Source organism: Mobula birostris, chromosome 3 (assembly GCF_030028105.1).
Source record: "Mobula birostris isolate sMobBir1 chromosome 3, sMobBir1.hap1, whole genome shotgun sequence".
In the NCBI taxonomy this organism is placed as follows: domain Eukaryota; kingdom Metazoa; phylum Chordata; class Chondrichthyes; order Myliobatiformes; family Myliobatidae; genus Mobula; species Mobula birostris.
Window position 1 is genome coordinate 8,074,650 of NC_092372.1, and position 16,505 is coordinate 8,091,154.

Consider the following 16,505-nt stretch of genomic DNA (forward strand, 5'->3'; position numbering starts at 1 on the left):
ACAAAACAAATGTAGTATTATTTACTTACTCAGTATAATTTATATACTTTTCATATATTATTGGCACAATTTGTCCTCGTTCTATTGTATTTCTTTGTTTTCCCGTAATGCGTAAAGAAAATGAATGTCGGGGTAGTATGTGCATGTACTTACTGGAGTTTAGAAGAATGAGGGGGAATATCTCATTGAAAACTATCTAATTCTGAAAGGCCTGGACAGAGCAGACATTGAGGGGACGTTTCCTATAATGGAGGATTCTAGGACCAGAGGACACCGATTCAGAATACAGGGATGTCCACTAAGCACAGAGATGAAGAGGAATTTCTTTAGCCAGAGAATCCTTCATCAGGAATTTTAGCTTAAAATGTTGACTTTTACTATGTTCCATAGATGCTGCCTGGCCTGCTGAGCTCCTCCAGCATTTTGTGTGTGTTGCTTTGGATTTCCAACATCAGCAGATTTCCTTGCGTTTGTAGGTTCTTGATTAGTCAGGGTGCTGAAGATTTCGGGGGAAAGGGAGGAGAATGGGGTTGAAAGGGTTAATAAATCAGCCATGATGGAATGGCAGAGCAGACTCGATGGAATAAATGGACTAATTCTGCCGTTGTCTTCTGGTCTTACAGACAGAGACGTACTTTAACAATAACTCTACTTTGAACTTCGAATTTCATAACACTGATACCTGCAGAAAAAATGGTCTCATGGCCTGTTTACACTGCTGTTTCTGCATGTTCATGTTGCTGACGTGTGTGTATATTATGGCCAAAACATTATCTAAGCAGGTGTGGATGACAAGGCATCTTGAGCCTGCACCACCATTTAATAATATCATGTGTATTCCATAGAAACATAGAACAATACAGCACAAAACAATGGGACAATGATGTGCTGACCTATATAAACCTATTCCACGATCAGTCTAATTCTTCCCTCTGTTGGATGAGACTGAATAATTGTTACTTTCTTTGCCAAAGGTACAAGGGGGGTATCAGAGGTAAGTTTTTCACATAGAGAGTGGTAGGTGCGTGGAATGCACTGCCAGCAATGGTAGTAGAGGCGGATATAATTGGGTCTTTTAAGAGACTCTTAGATAGGTACATGGAGTTTAGAAAAATAGTCATAGTCATAGTCATACTTTATTGATCCCGAGGGAAACTAGTTTTCGTTACAGTTGCACCATAAATAATAAATAGTGATAAAACCACAAATAGTTAAATAGTAATATGTAAATTATGCCAGGAAATAAGTCCAGGACCAGCCTATTGGCTCAGGGTGTCTGACCCTCCAAGGGAGGAGTTGTAAAGTTTGATGGCCACAGGCAGAAATGACTTCCTATAACGCTCTGTGTTGCATCTCGGTGGAATGAGTCTCTGGCTGAATGTACTCCTGTGCCCAACCAGTACATTATGTAGTGGATGGGAGACATTGTCCATGATGGCATGCAACTTGGACAGCATCCTCTTTTGAGACACCACCGTCAGAGAGTCCAGTTCCATCCCCACAACATCACTGGCCTTACGAATGAGTTTGTTGATTCTTTTGGTGTCTGCTACCCTCAGCTTGCTGCCCCAGCACACAACAGCAAACATGATAGCACTGGTCACCACAGACTCGTAGAACATCCTCAGCATTGTCCGGCAGATGTTAAAGGACCTCAGTCTCCTCAGGAAATAGAGATGGCTCTGACCCTTCTTGTAGACAGCCTCAGTGTTCTTTGACCAGTCCAGTTTATTGTCAATTCGTATCCCCAGGTATTTGTAATCCTCCACCATGTCCACACTGACCCCCTGGATGGAAACAGGGGTCACCGGTACCTTAGCTCTCCTCAGGTCTACCACCAGCTCCTTAGTCTTTTTCACATTAAGCTGCAGATAATTTTGCTCACACCATGTGACAAAGTTTCCTACCGTAGCCCTGTACTCAGCCTCATCTTCCTTGCTGATGCATCCAGCTATGGCAGAGTCATCCGAAAACTTCTGAAGATGACAAGACTCTGTGCAGTAGTTGAAGTCTGAGGTGTAAATGGTGAAGAGAAAGGGAGACAAGACAAAATAGAGGGCTATGCGGCGGTAAATTCCAGGCAGCTTCTAGAGTAGGTTATAAGGTCTATGCCACATTGTGGGCCGAAGGGCCTGTAATGTGCTGCAGAATTTCTGTGTTTCTATGTTTCTAATTTATGCCTGCTTGCATTTTATTTAACTACCTACCGTATATACATGTAACTGTTTAGTCTGTGTCCTAGGTGTCACAATATGTAAACAGTGTGTCCCTTAGTGGTCACAGCATGTACAGTGCCTATAAAAGGTATTCACCCGCTTGGAAGTTTTCAAGTTTTATTGTTTTACAACATTGAATCACATGGATTTAATTTGGCTTTTTCTGACACTGACCAACAAAAAAGACTCTGTCATGTCAAAGTGAAAACAAATTTCTACAAATTGCTCTAAATTTATTACAATTATTAAACAGAAAATAATTAATTGTATAATAACTCACCACCTTCAAGTCAGTATTTAACAGACCAATCACAAACAAGAGAAAATCTGCAGATGCAGGAAATCCAAGCAACACACACAAAATGCTGGAGGAACTCGGCAGGCCAGGCAGCATCTAGGAAAAGAGTACAGTCAATGTTTCGGGCTGAGACCCTTCAACGGGACTGGAGAGAAAAAGCTGAGGAGTAGATTTAAAAGGTGGGGGGAGGGGATAGGTGAAACCTGAAGCTGGAGCGATGAAGTAAAGAGCTGGGAAGTTGATTGGTGAAAGAGATACAGGGCTGGAGAAGGGGGAGTCTGATAGAAGAGGACTATGGAAGAAAGAAAAGGGGGGAGGAGCACCAGAGGGAGGTGAGAGAGAGAAATGGGAATGGGCTATGGTGAAGGAGAGGCGTGTGGGATGTCTATGCCATCAGGTTGGATGCTACCCAGATGGGATATAAGGTGTTGCTCCTCCACCCTGAGTGTGGCCTCATCGTGACAGTGGAGGAGGCCATGGATGGACATCGGAATGGGAAAAGGAAGTGGAATTCAAATGGGTGGCCATTGGAAGATCCCGCTTTTTCTGGTGGATAGAGCGTAGGCGCTCAGCGAAGCAGTCTTCCAATCTATGTTGGGTCTCACTGATATACAGGATGCCACACCAGGAGCACCGAACACAGTATATGACCCCCAACAGACTCACAGGAGAAAGGGGAGTGAGGTGTCAGAAATGGACCAGGTAAATTTGAGAGCAGGGTGGAAGTTGGAGGCAAAGTGAACGAAGTTGACGAGTTCCCCATGGGGGTAGGAAGCAGCACCAATACAGTAGATGCATCTTTGGCTGCAATTACAGCCTTGAGTCTGCTGGATAGGTTTTTATCAGCTTTGCACATCTGGACAGTGCGATTTTGCCCCATTTCCTTTACAAAACCGCTCAAGCTCTGTCAGATTGCATGGGGGATTGTGAGTGAACAGCACTTTTCAAATCCAGCCACAAACTCTCAATTGGATTGAGGTCAGAACTCTGACTTGGCCACTCCAGGACATTAACTTTGTTGTTTTTAAGCCATTCCTGTCTAGCTTTGGCTTTATGCTCAGGGTCATTGTCTTGCTGGAAAACAAATGCTCTCCTAAGTCACAGTTCTCTTGTAGACTACAGCAGGCTTCCCTTCAGGATTTCCCTGTATTTTGCTGCATTCATTTTACCCTCTAGCTTCACAAGCCTTCCAGAGCCTGCCGCAGTGAAGCATCCCCACAGCATGATGCAGCCACCACCATGCCTCACGGTAGGGATGGTGTGTGTTTGACAGATGACCAAAAGGCTCATCAGACCGTGGCACCTTCTTCCTGCTAAACCTGGGGTGTCTCGTTTGACTACTGGCAAACTCTAGCCCAGATTTCATGTGAGTTTTTTTTCCAACAGTGGTTTTCTCTTTGCCACTCTTCCATAAAGCTGGCACTGGTGAAGTACCCAGGCAACAGGTGTTGTATGCGCAGACTCTCCCATCTCAGCCACTGAAGCTTGTAACTCCTCCATTGTTGTCATTGGTCTCTTGGTGGCCTCCCTCACTCGTCCCCTCCTTGCACAGTCACTCAGTTTTTGAGGACGGCCTGCTCTAGGCAGATTTACAGCTGTGCCATATTCTTCCCATTTCTTAATGATCAACTTAATTGTACTCCAAAGAGATTCAGTGACTTGGAAATTTCCTTCCATCCATCTCCTGAGTTGTACTTTTCAATAACCTTTGCACGGAGTTCCTTGGAGTGTTCTTTTGTCTTCATGGTGTAGTTTTTGCCAGGATACTCACTCACCAGCAGTTAGACCTTCGAGATACAGGTGTATTTTTACTGCAACCAGTTCAAACACCTTGACTGCACACAGGTCTCCAAAAACAGATCTCCATTTAACTAATTATGTGACTGCCAAAACCAATTGGCTGCACCAGTGATGATTTGGTGTGTCATATTAAACAAGGTGAACACTTATGCAATCAATTATTTTGTGTTTTATGTATAATTAATTTAGATAACCTTGTAGAGATCTGTTTTCACTTTGACACAAAAGAGTCTTTTTCTGTTGATCAGTGTCAAAAAAAACCAAATTAAATCCACTGTGATTCAATGTTGTAAAACAACAAAACATGAAAGCTTCCTGGGGGGGGGGGTGAATAGTTTTTATAGGCACTTTATATGCAGTTGTTCAGTGTGTCCTCGGTAATTACAGTTCTTTGCATGTTCTGGAAATTACTCTTGGTAAAGCGTTATTTGAATAAGGGCTATTTGATTGGTTAACTCTTATCTATAAATTGGAATGGAATGTCTCAAAATAATAGTATAAGTAGGGCTGAACATGTTGGCTTACCATCTTTGTTTCTTCTTTCCTTCCCCTACTACACCTTGCTACCCTCAGATTCCATGTTTCTTTCTTCTGTTACTGCTTAATTAAACAATCATGAAGCAACAAGTTTTGTGCCTCTTTCCTAACTTCCAAAAGAACATTGAAACAAAAACATCAGAATCCAAAACCTCCTATATAGCCTGTAACTCTCTATTTCTCTTACATCCATGTGCCTACCCAAGAGTTTCTTAAACATCCCAATTTGTCAGTCTCTACTATCACCTCTGGCAATGTGCTCCAAGCACTTATCACTTTGTGAAAAAAACTACCTCTGATTTTCCCACTATAGTTTCCTCCAGGATCTGTAGATAATATGAACACAGAATAGTTTGCAGTTCTCATTTTCAGTTTCATGTTAATCAGTTACACAAGGTTCCTTTGCATTTACTGGTCTCCTTATCTTTCTGAGGCATTTGTTATCTCTTAACAAGCATAGATAAAGATTCCCAGATCTCATTTGTTGATACAGCAAGCTATTGTCAGGAAATGTTGACCAAGATCAGAGCAGTGGAGATGACTTGGCAGTAAACAATCTTTCACTAATAAACTGCAAAATAACAAGCCATGAGGGATCACAAACCAAGAGGGAACAAATACTTAACACCAGAAGACATTGGAGCAGAATTAGGCTATTCAGCCCATTGAGTCTACTCTGCCATTTGATCATGTCTGATCCAATTCCCTCTCAACCCCACTCTCCTGCCTTCTCCCCATAACCTTTCACATCCCAACTCATCAAGAATCTATCAACCTTCACCTTAAATACCCTCAATGACCTGGCCTCCACGGGCACCTGCAGCAACAAATTATACAGATCCACCACTTTCTGGCTGAAGAAATTCCTCCTCATCTCCATTCTAAATGGACACCCCTCTATTCTGAAGTTTTATCCTCTGGTCCTACACTCCCCCACCATAGGAAACATCCTTTTCACATCCACCTATTTAGGCCTTCCAATAAGATTCCCCCCCTTCCCCCCCCCCCCCACCCATCATTCCTCTAAATTCTAGTGAGTACAGGCCCAGGGCCATCAAATGCTTCTCATGTGATAAGCCTTTCAATCCTGAAATCATTTTTGTGAACTTCCTTTGAACCCTCTCCATTGCCAACACATCCTTTCTTAGAGAATGGCCCCAAAACTGCTCACAGTGCTCCAAGTGAGGACTCACCACTGCCTTATAAAGCCTCAGCATTACTTCCTTGTTTTTCTATCTCAGTCCTCTCAAAACGAATGCCTGCTTCACCACTGATTCAACTCGCAAGTTAAGACCTAAGACATTGGAGATGAATTAGGTCATTGGTCCATCAAGTCTGCTCTGCCATTTTAGTCATGCGTGATCCTCAGCACCACTCCCAGCCTTCTTTCCGCAACCTTTGATGCCTTGTCCAAACAAGAAGCTATAAATCTCTGCCCTAAATACACCTAACGACCTGGCCTCCACAGCGGCATGTGGTAACAAATTCCACAAATTCACCGCACTCTGGCTAAAGAAATTTCTCCACAACTCTGTTTTAAATAGATGCCCCTCTATCCTGAGGCTGTGCCCTCTTGTCCTACACTCCCCCACCATGGGAAACATCCTTTCCACATTTACACTGTCTAGGCCTTTCAACATTTGAAAGGTTTTAATGAGATCTCCCGCTCATCCTTCAAAATTCAAAGGAATACAGACAGAGTCTCTTATGATAGCTTTTTCATTCCTGGAATCATCTTTGTGAACCTCCTCTGCACCCTATCCAATGCCAGCACATCTTTTCTAAGATGAGGAGCCCAAAACTATTCACAATACTCAAGGTGAGGCCTCACCAGTGCCGTATAAAGCCTCAGCATCACATCCCTGCTCTTGTATTCTGGACCTCTTGAAATGAATGCTAACATTGCATTTGCCTTCCTCACCACGGACTCAACCTGCAAGTTAATCTTTAGGGTGTTCTGTACAAAGACTCCTAAGTCCCTTTGCATCTCAGACTTCTGGATTTTCTCCCCATTTAGAAAATTGTGTGAACATTTATTTCTACTACCAAAGTGCATGGCCATGGATTTTCCAACATTGTATTTCATTTGCCACTTTCTTGCCCATTCTTCTAATCTGTCTAAGTCCTTCTGCATCATACCTGTTTCCTCAACACTACCTGCCCCTCTACCAATCTTCATATCATCTGCAAACTTGGCAACAAAGCCATCTAAATCATTTATATACAGCAGAAAAAGAAGTGGTCCCAAAACCAACCCCTGTGGAACCCCACTAGTCACTGGCAGCTAACTAGAAAAGGATCTTTTTATTCCCACTGACTACCTCCTACCAATCAGCCAATGCTCTAACCGTGCTAGTAACTTTCCTGCAATACCATGAGCTCTTAACTTGGTAAGCAGCCTCATCTGTGGCACCTTGTCAAAGGCCTTCTGAAAGTCCAAATATCCAACATCCACTGCATCCCCTTTATCTATCCTCCTTGTAATCTTTTCAAAGAATTCCAACAGGTTCATCAGGCAATATATTCTCTTAAGGTAACCATGCCGGGTTTGTCCTATCTTGTACTGTGTCACTAAGTAGTCCATAACTTCATCCTTATCAATTGACTCCAACATCTTCCTAAGCACGGAGGTCAGGCTGACTGGCTTATAATTCCCTTTCTTCTGCCTCCCCCTTCTTGAAGTGGAGTGACATTTACAATTTTCCAATCCTCCAGAACCATTCCAGAGTCAAGTGATTCTTGAAAAATCATTATTAATACCTCCACAATCTATTCAGCTACCTCCTTCAGAATCCTTTGGTGTAATCCATCTGGTTCAGGTGACTTATTTACCTTCAGACCTTTCAGTTTCCCAAGCAGCACCTCCCTAATAATAGCAACTGCACATGCCTCTGCCCCTTGACACTCTTGAAATTCCAGCATACTGCTAGTGTCTTCCACAGTGATGAATGATGAAAAATACTTATCCATTTCATCTGTCATTTTCTTGTCCCCCAGTACTACTTCTCTACTGTCATTTTCCAGCTGTCCCATTTAATTGTCACCTCTTTTACTCTACTTACATCTGAAATCGTATCCTCTTTGATGTTATTGGCTACCTTACCTTCATATTTCATCTTTTCACGTTATTCCTTTTTGATTTGCCTTCTGTTGGTTTTTAAAAGCTTCCCAATCCTCCAACTTCCCACTAATTTTTGCTCTATTATATTTTTGCCCTCTTGTTTATTTTTATCTTGGCTTTGAAGTCACTGTCAGCCATAGTTGTGTCATCTTGCCTTTAGAGTACTTCTTCTTCTATCCTGCACCTTCCAAATAACTCGCAGAAGCTCCAGCCATTGCTGCTCTGCCATCGTCCCTGCTACTGCCCCTTCCAATCAACATTAGCCAGCTCCTCTCTCGTGCCTCTGTAATTCCCTTTACTCCACTGATACATATGACTTTAGCTTCTCCCTCTCAAATTACAGAGTGAATTCTATCATATTATGATCACTGTCTCCTAAGGGTTCCTTTACCTTAAGCTCCCTAATCAAATCCAGTTCATTACAGATCACTCAATCCAGAATACCTGATCCCCTCGTGGACTCAACCACAAGCTGCTCTAAAGAGCCCTCTTGTAGGCATTCTACAAATTATTCTCTCGGGATCAAAAATCAGCTCCAACCTGATTTTCCCTATCTACATGCATATCGAAATCCCCTATGACTATCATAATATTGCCTTATTGACATGCTTGTTCTATCTCCCATTATAATTTGTATCCCACATCCTGGCTGCTCTTTGGAGGCCTGTATATAACTGGCATTAAGGTCTTTTTACCCTTGCAGTTCCTAAACTCTACTCACAATGATTCTACATCTCCCGATCCTGTTTCCTCTTTCTTAGGATTTGATTTAATCTTTTACTAACAGAGCCATGCCGCCCCCTCTGAAGATCTGTCTGTCATTTCAATACAATATGTATACTTGGGTGTTAAGTTCCCAACTATTATCTTCTTTCAGCCATGACTCAGTGATGCTCACAATGTTGTACCTGCCAAACTCGAACTGCGCTACAATATGATCTACGTTGCCTTATTTTGTATGCTGCATGCATTCAGACATAACAACTTCAGTCCTGTATTTGTCACCCTTTTTGATTTTGTCCCCCTGTTACACTGCCCTATCTTCTGCCTGTCCTTCCTCACAGTCTCACTACACTCTGCCTCTGCATGCCTACCAACTGCCCCATCCTCATTCCTATCCCCCTGCCAAATTAGTTTAAACCATCTCCAATAACTCTAGCCATAGTCTGTTTCTATTTATTATCTCCTTGTAGAGTAAACCCACCACCCTTGGAACCAGTTCACTGATTTTTGCAGCACTCCTTCTAAGACAAATACATTCACTTTTGTGTAAGCAAAGGCCCATATAAAGGCAGGGATACCTTTAGTCCTTCATGCACATCTTAATGAAAGGCAACATGGCCATCTGTCTTCCTTAATCACTGAGATGACAATTCCTATATATTCTGAAAGGTTCTAAATATCAAGCTCTGTGATATAGTTTAATTACAAGGAAAATGTATGAAAACAAATTACCCTTTATCTGTTTGTCCATTAATTGAGGGACTAATATTGATCACAAACATGAGAAAATCTGCAGGTACTGGAAATTCAAAGCAAGGCACACAAAATGCTGGAGGAACTCAGCAGGCCAGGCAGCATCCACAGAAAAGAACAACCAGTCAACGTTTCGGGCCGAGCCCCTTCTTCAGGACTGGAAAAAAAGATGAGAGGTCAGATAAAGGAGGTGGAGGGAGGGGAAGGGGTAGTATCAGGTGGTAGATAATAAGTGAAACTGGGGGAGGGGGAGGGGGAGGGATGAAGTAAAGAGCTGGGAAGTTCTTGGTGAAAGAGATAAAGGGCTGGAGAAGGGGGAATCTGATAGGAGAGGGAAGAAAGGGAAGGGGAGGATCACCGGAGGGAGATGATGGGCACATAAGGGGATAAGATGAGAAACAGGAATAGATAATGGCAATTACCGAAATTTTGAGAAACTGATGTTCACTAGTATTGATAATCTTTCCAATGCTGCCATAGTAACATTTAAGAGACATTTAGATGGGCACAGGAACAGGTGGGGAAAGGAGAGAAAAATACCTTAGACCATAGAACATACAGTCAATCAATACACAGTCAGTGGCCATTTTATAAGCTATCTCCTGTACCTAATAAAGTAGCCACTGTGTGTATGTTCATGGTCTTCTCACAAAACTTCAAGGTCTGATGTGTTATGTCTTTGAAGGTGGTCTTCTGTGGCAACACGTGGTTACTTGAGTTACTGTCGCCTTCCTGTTAGCTTGAACCAGTCTGGACATTCTCCTCTGACCTTCTCAGTAACAAGGCATTTTCACCCACAGAACTGCCACTCACTAGATCTTTTGTTTCTCGTGCCATTCTCTCTAAACTCGAGAGGCAGCTGTGCATGGAAATCCCAGGAGATCAGCAGTTTCTGAGTTTGTTGGTCTGGCACCAACAATCATTCCACAGTCAAAGTCACTCAGATCACATTTCTTCTCCATTCTGATATCTGGTCTGAAGAACGATTGAACCTCTTGACCACATCTGCGTGCTTTCGTGCATTGAGTTGCTGCCGTGTGATTGGCTGTTTAGATATTTGCATTAATGAGAGTTGTACAGGTGTACCTAATAAAGTGACCATTGAGTGCTGAACATAGTACAACACAGGCCTTTTGGCCAACGATCTTTGAACCTACTTTAAGATCAATCTAGCCCGTCCCTCCTGCTTAGTCCTCCATTTTTCCGTCGTCCATGTGCCCATCTAAAAATTTCTTAAATGCCCCAAATGCATCTGCCTCTACCTCTTCTGCAGGGCATTGCACAAATTGGCATCTCGGTCAGCAGGGACATTGTGGACTGAAGCACCTGATCCTTTGCTGTACTCTTCAATGTTTTATGTCCAGGGTTCCACTACATAATGAAAAGGGAAAGGGTTGCCAACACTGCACTGGCCAGGCAACATCTGCAGAAGGGAAAACGGGGCTAACATTACGAGTCAAAGAGCCTACATGACAAAATGAGAACTTTCAAAGTTCAAAGTACATTTATTATCAGACTATGTCTACCACATACAACTTTGAGATACATTCTCCTGCAAACACCCTCAGGGAATCAGAGAAGTACAATAGAATCCACGAAAAATCATACATAAGAAAAGCAGGCTCCCTGAAAGTGAGTCAACAGGCTGTGGAGTCAGTTCAGCACTGAGGGGGTGAAGCCATCCACGTTGTTCCTGGAGCCCAGTGGCTGTAGGGCAATAATTGTTCCTGAACCTGGTGGTGTGAGACCCAAGGCTCCTGCGCCCCCTACCCGATGGTAGCAGCGAGAAGAGGGGAGGCGGGTCAAACAAGGGCAGGTGGGATGGACTCAGGTGGAGCACCTTGGCTGAGACTAGAGTAGTGAGCTGAGCACCGGTTCATTTTCCGTTCTCGGGCCTCAACACTTTAATTTGGCTGAAAGTCCGGCCTGACTATCTCTCTTCTGGTGATGGCCAACGTCATTCTGCACGAAGATGCCAAACCTGCATTCCTGAGAGTCGAATTCATCAAATCCTTCTACTTACTGCCTGTTACTTCACTGGCACCTAGGGCAGAAATGGAGGTCCTCCATCTCTGTCTGTCCTTGACCATCTTCTCTATTGGGCCCCAGGTGTGGCTTAGAGTCTTACTTTCTGCCTCCATGGTAAGGCCCACCAAATTGTCTTATGTCTCCCACATTTCCTCTGCCCTTCATTGGTCCAATGAAGTGCTGTCTTGATGATGGAGTTGGCCCCTTTTCTCATCACTACCCAATCCATCTCCAACATTTCCTCATAATGATTGTTGATATGTCCTCTTGATGACACTGAAGGAGTTAGGGCATTGCTGGAGACATTTCTTGGCCAGAAGATATGGAGGATCTTCCAGAAGCTCATGTTGTGGAATGGTGACAGCTTGGCAAGGTCACTCTCTGTCATGTGTCAGCATTCTGACCTGTACAAGAGTCTGGACAGCACACAGCTCTGGTACAGCTTCACCTTGGTGTGGAGACTGTACTTGGTTGATACCCATATGTTGCTCATTGATATGAAGATGTTTCTAGCTTCGCTGAGTCATCAAATCATTCGGGAGATCGTAAAATTGCTAGTTTGATTTAGATGGTTCAAAAGTGTTTCCAACACGTCCACTTGCAGCTCGTTTTGCACTCATACCACCCTCCAAATGAAGAAGTTTCCCCTCATGTTTCCCTTAAACATTTCACCTTTCACGCTTGACCCATGACCTCTAGTTCTCGCCCACCTCTACCCCTCGTGAAAGGGAAGACCTTACCTTGCTATGCCACCAGTCTCTCTCAGCAAAGCCTCTGCACTTTGACCTCAAAACTGCAGCTCCGATTGGACCACTTCCCTAGTTACAAATGTGGCCATCACATACTCAATGCCATGTCACCATGGCAACTTAATGCACCGTGTATGGGCAGGAAAGGGAGCCTAACTCAGGATAGAAATGGATATGATGCCAGTGGTTTCCAGACCTAGCAGATGATGGGACTCCAAATGACCAGCCCTTGGTCCCCTCTTGGCACAGACATTCATCCCGGGACCCAATGATCTGGGACAGCCCGACATCCATGGACGTCCTCCATCACCCATCCATGACCTTTGTTCCCTAAAGGTTAACTTGCAGGTTAAGTCAGTGGTGAGGAAGGCAAAGGCACTGTCAGCATTCATTTCGCAAGGACTGGAATATAAAAGCAAGGATGTAATGCTTAGGCTTCATAAGGCACTGGTCAGGACACACTTGGAGTATTGTGGGCAGCTTTGAGCCCCTTATCTAAGGAAGTATGCACTGGCATTTAAGAGGGTCCAGAGGAAGTTCATGAGAATGATCCCATGACTGAAAGGGTTAACATAGAGTATGGGGAGAGTTTGATGGCTCTGGGCTTGTACTCACTGGAGTTTAAAGAATGGGGGGTGGATCTCATTGAAACCTACTGAATATTGAAAGATCTGGATAGAGTGGATGTGGAGTGGATGTTTCCATAGTGAGAGAGCCTTGGACCAGAGGGCACAGCCTTAGAATAGAAGGACTTCCCTTTAGAACAGAGATCAGGAGGAATTTCTTTAGCCAAAGTGTGGTGACTCTGTGGACTTCACTGCCACAAACTGTTGTGGAGGCCAAGTGATTAGGATATTTAAAGCAGAGGTTAATAATTTCTTGATTAGTCAGGGCATCAAAGGTTTTGGGGAGAAGGCGGGAGAATGGGGTTGAGAGATAATAAATCTGCCATGATGGAATGGTGGAGCAGATTCGATGGGCCAAATGGCCTAATTCTGTTCCTATGTCTTATGCTCTTTTGCTGTACAATAACAGTGACTGCATTTCAGGACCAGTTTATCAATTGCTAGAAATGCAAGAACATTTCTTTATAAATATGAGTTATATTAATAAGTATAAATATTCATGTCCGTGGCCTCCTCTTCTGCCATGATGAGACCACTCTCAGTGTGGATGAGCAACACCTCATATCCTGTCTAAGTGCCCTCCAAACTGATCGCATGAATATCAAAGTTGCTGGTGAACGCAGCAGGCCAGGCAGCATCTCTAGGAAGAGGTACAGTCGACGTTTCGGGCCGAGACCCTTCGTCAGGACTCGACCCGACAAAGGGTCTCGGCCTGAAACGTCGACTGTACCTCTTCCTAGAGATGCTGCCTGGCCTGCTGCGTTCACCAGCAACTTTGATGTGTGTTGCTTCAATTTCCAGCATCTGCAGAATTCCCGTTGTTTGCATGAATATCAATTTTTCCTTCTGGTAATTGTTTTCCCTCCCCCTTCCCTCTTCTCTTCCCAACTCTGGCCACTTACCTCTTCCCCTCACCTGCTTATCACTGCCTCCTTCCCTTTCTCCCATGGTCCACTCTCCTCTCCTCTCAGATCCCATCTCCTCCATCCCTTTACCTTTCCCATGTATCATCTCCCAGTTTCTCAGTTCATCCCCGCTCCCCCACTTTCTCAATTCATCCCAGCTCCCCCACCCACCTGACTTACCTATCACTTTCTAGCTTGTCTTCCTTCTCCTCCACCCACCACCTTACTCTGGCATCTTTCCTGTTCCTTTCCAGTCCTGATGAAGGGTCGGGCCCAAAACTTCAACTGTTTATTCTTCTCCCTAGAAGCTGCCTGACCAGCTGAGTTCCTCCAGCATTTTGTGTGTGTGTTATATTATTGAATTGAATTGAATTGACTTTATTTCTTACATCCTTCACGTAAATGAGGAGTAAAAATCTTTACGTTACATGTCCGTCTGAATGTGCAGTGTGCAAATTAGAAATTTGTAATAAACAGTATAGCAAATAGGATAGTATTTGTAATAATACAATAAGATATACAAAAGAACAGTCAATATAGCTTAGAAATACAATTGTGTCAGTGTGAATTAATCAGTCTGATATCCTGGTGGCAGAACCCGGAGCCTGTTGGTCCTGGCTTTAATGCTGCAGTACCGTTTCCCAGCTGGACCAGTTTGTGGTTGGGGTGACTCAGGTCCCCAATGATCCTTCAGCCCCTTTTTACGCACCTGTCACTGTAAATGTCCTGAATTGTGGGAAGTTCACATCCACAGATGTGCTGGGCTGTCCTCACCACTCTCTGCAGAGTCCTGCGATTGAGGGAAGTACAGTTCCCATAACAGGCAGTGATGCAGCCGGTCAGGATGCTCTCAGTTGTGCTCCTGTAGAAAGTTCTTAGGATTTGGAGACTCAGGCCGAATTTCTTCGGCCGTCTGAGGTGAAAGAGGCGCTGTTGTGCTATTTTCACCACACAGAGAATACATTTTCCTTTGTTTACTGTTTAGTGGGGTGGCAGGGTGGAGATATATCTCAACCAAAGGAGGTATAAGGTGCTCCTTCCTTCCACTAGCCTCCAGGTCACCCTTGGGCAAGGTGTAGCACCTGCTTACTCTTCCCTCACCCCACCACCCCAATCAGGGTCACATGAAGCCACGGGAGCAGGTGGTGGATGGTCATATGAGCAGCTGGTGCATATTACAAGCCCTGGCTATGTGACCACTGACACCAGGTATATAATCTCTGAAGAGTATTGTTAATGGCTGGGATCGCCTGTCTTATAAAGAAGAACCTGCCCAGAAGAAGGTAATAGTAAACCAATTCTGTAAAAAAATTTGCCAAGAACAATCATGGTCATGGAAAGACCATGATTACCCACGTCATAGGACACAGCACATAGCAAACAAACATGTGTCTCTCTAAATGCCTCCAATGTATCTGCCTTTACCACCACCCCTGGCAGGGAGTTCTACATCCCCACCACTCTCTGTGTAAAAGACCTTCCTCTGACATTCCTTCTATAGTTTCCAATCACCTCAACATTATGCCCCCTCGTATTAGCCACTTCTCCCTGGGAGAAAGTCTGGCTGTCCACTGGATCTGTGCCTCTTATCATCTTGTGCATCTTTATCAAGTCACCTCTCATCCTCCTTCTCTCCACAGGAAAATAGCCCTAGCTCAAGAAGAAAAAAAAATTACCAATTGTAACCATGCATTTGGTTCCCGCTCTCTTACAGACTTTCTCTCTCATTTTGCTGCAAAGTGAATCTCACACTTAACTTCTATAGATGTGTGCTGGAGATTATATTGACTGCCAGCCTCACTATCTGGCATGGAAACACCGATGCCCTTGTATGGAGACTCCCACAAAAGTAGTGGATAAGAAGACCCAGTCCATCATGTGCAAATCCTTCCTCACCATTGAGCACATCCACACAGAGCATTGTCTCAAGAAGGCATTATCCATAATCCCCATGATTGCCTACATCGTAAGACATGGCACATGATGATAATGATATCTGCTTTTGCAAAACATAATGGGCATTCAGGATAAAGATTAATATATCAAGTGAAATATCATTACCAAGCTTCTCTACCGAGGAATGAAAACATTACTTCCAGCTTTCTTTTTGCAATCAGCGTATATTCAAGTACTGAGTAAACATCACATGTTTGTGGTTCAAACAAGCCCAGTTTGTCATTTTTATCAGTGTATCAGTTTTGTGTTGGGATAACCAAATGCAGTGTTTGCAAAAGTAACAGATATTATCTACTTGAAACAGCCATCGATTTCCTGGAAAGGATCCTGACATTTAACTCGATGGATCGCTTAACAGCAGAAGAGAGCTTGGCGCATCCCTTTATGAGCCCTTACTCGTGCCCGCAGGATGAGCCAGTATCCCAGCAGCCTTTCAGAATTGAAGACGAGATAGATGACATACTACTGATGGAAGCAAGCCAGAGCCAGATGTTCAACTGGGAGAGGTATAAAGGACTGAGTCGATTTACGTTTAGTAAAATAATCCCCACCCCCACTCTGACATGTTAGTCCATGGCCTCCTCTACTATCAAGTTGGAGGATCAGTGCCTCATAGTTTAGACCATAAGATACGGGAACAGAATTAGGCCATTTGGCCCATTGAGTCTGCTCCCCCATTCGAACATGGCCGATCCTTTCTTCTCCCGTCCTCAGCCCAATTCCCTGGCCTTCTCCCCATAACTTTTGATGCTGTGTCCAATCAAGAACCTGTCAAGCTCTGCCTTAAATACAC

General features: G+C 43.9%; 1 protein-coding gene across 2 annotated transcripts in view; it reads left to right on the forward strand.

The window, feature by feature from the left end:
* The window catches only part of LOC140194887 (mitogen-activated protein kinase 4-like), a 108,814-nt gene that overhangs the window by 69,708 nt on the left and 22,601 nt on the right, over positions 1 to 16,505 (forward strand). The window contains exon 6 of one of the 2 annotated variants that reach the window (XM_072252194.1): positions 16,017 to 16,218. The exons of the other annotated variant lie outside the window; for it this stretch is intronic. Within the exon in view, the coding sequence (XP_072108295.1) occupies positions 16,017 to 16,218 (202 nt within the window). The remainder of the gene's footprint in view (positions 1 to 16,016; positions 16,219 to 16,505) is intronic. 2 annotated transcript variants of the gene reach the window in all.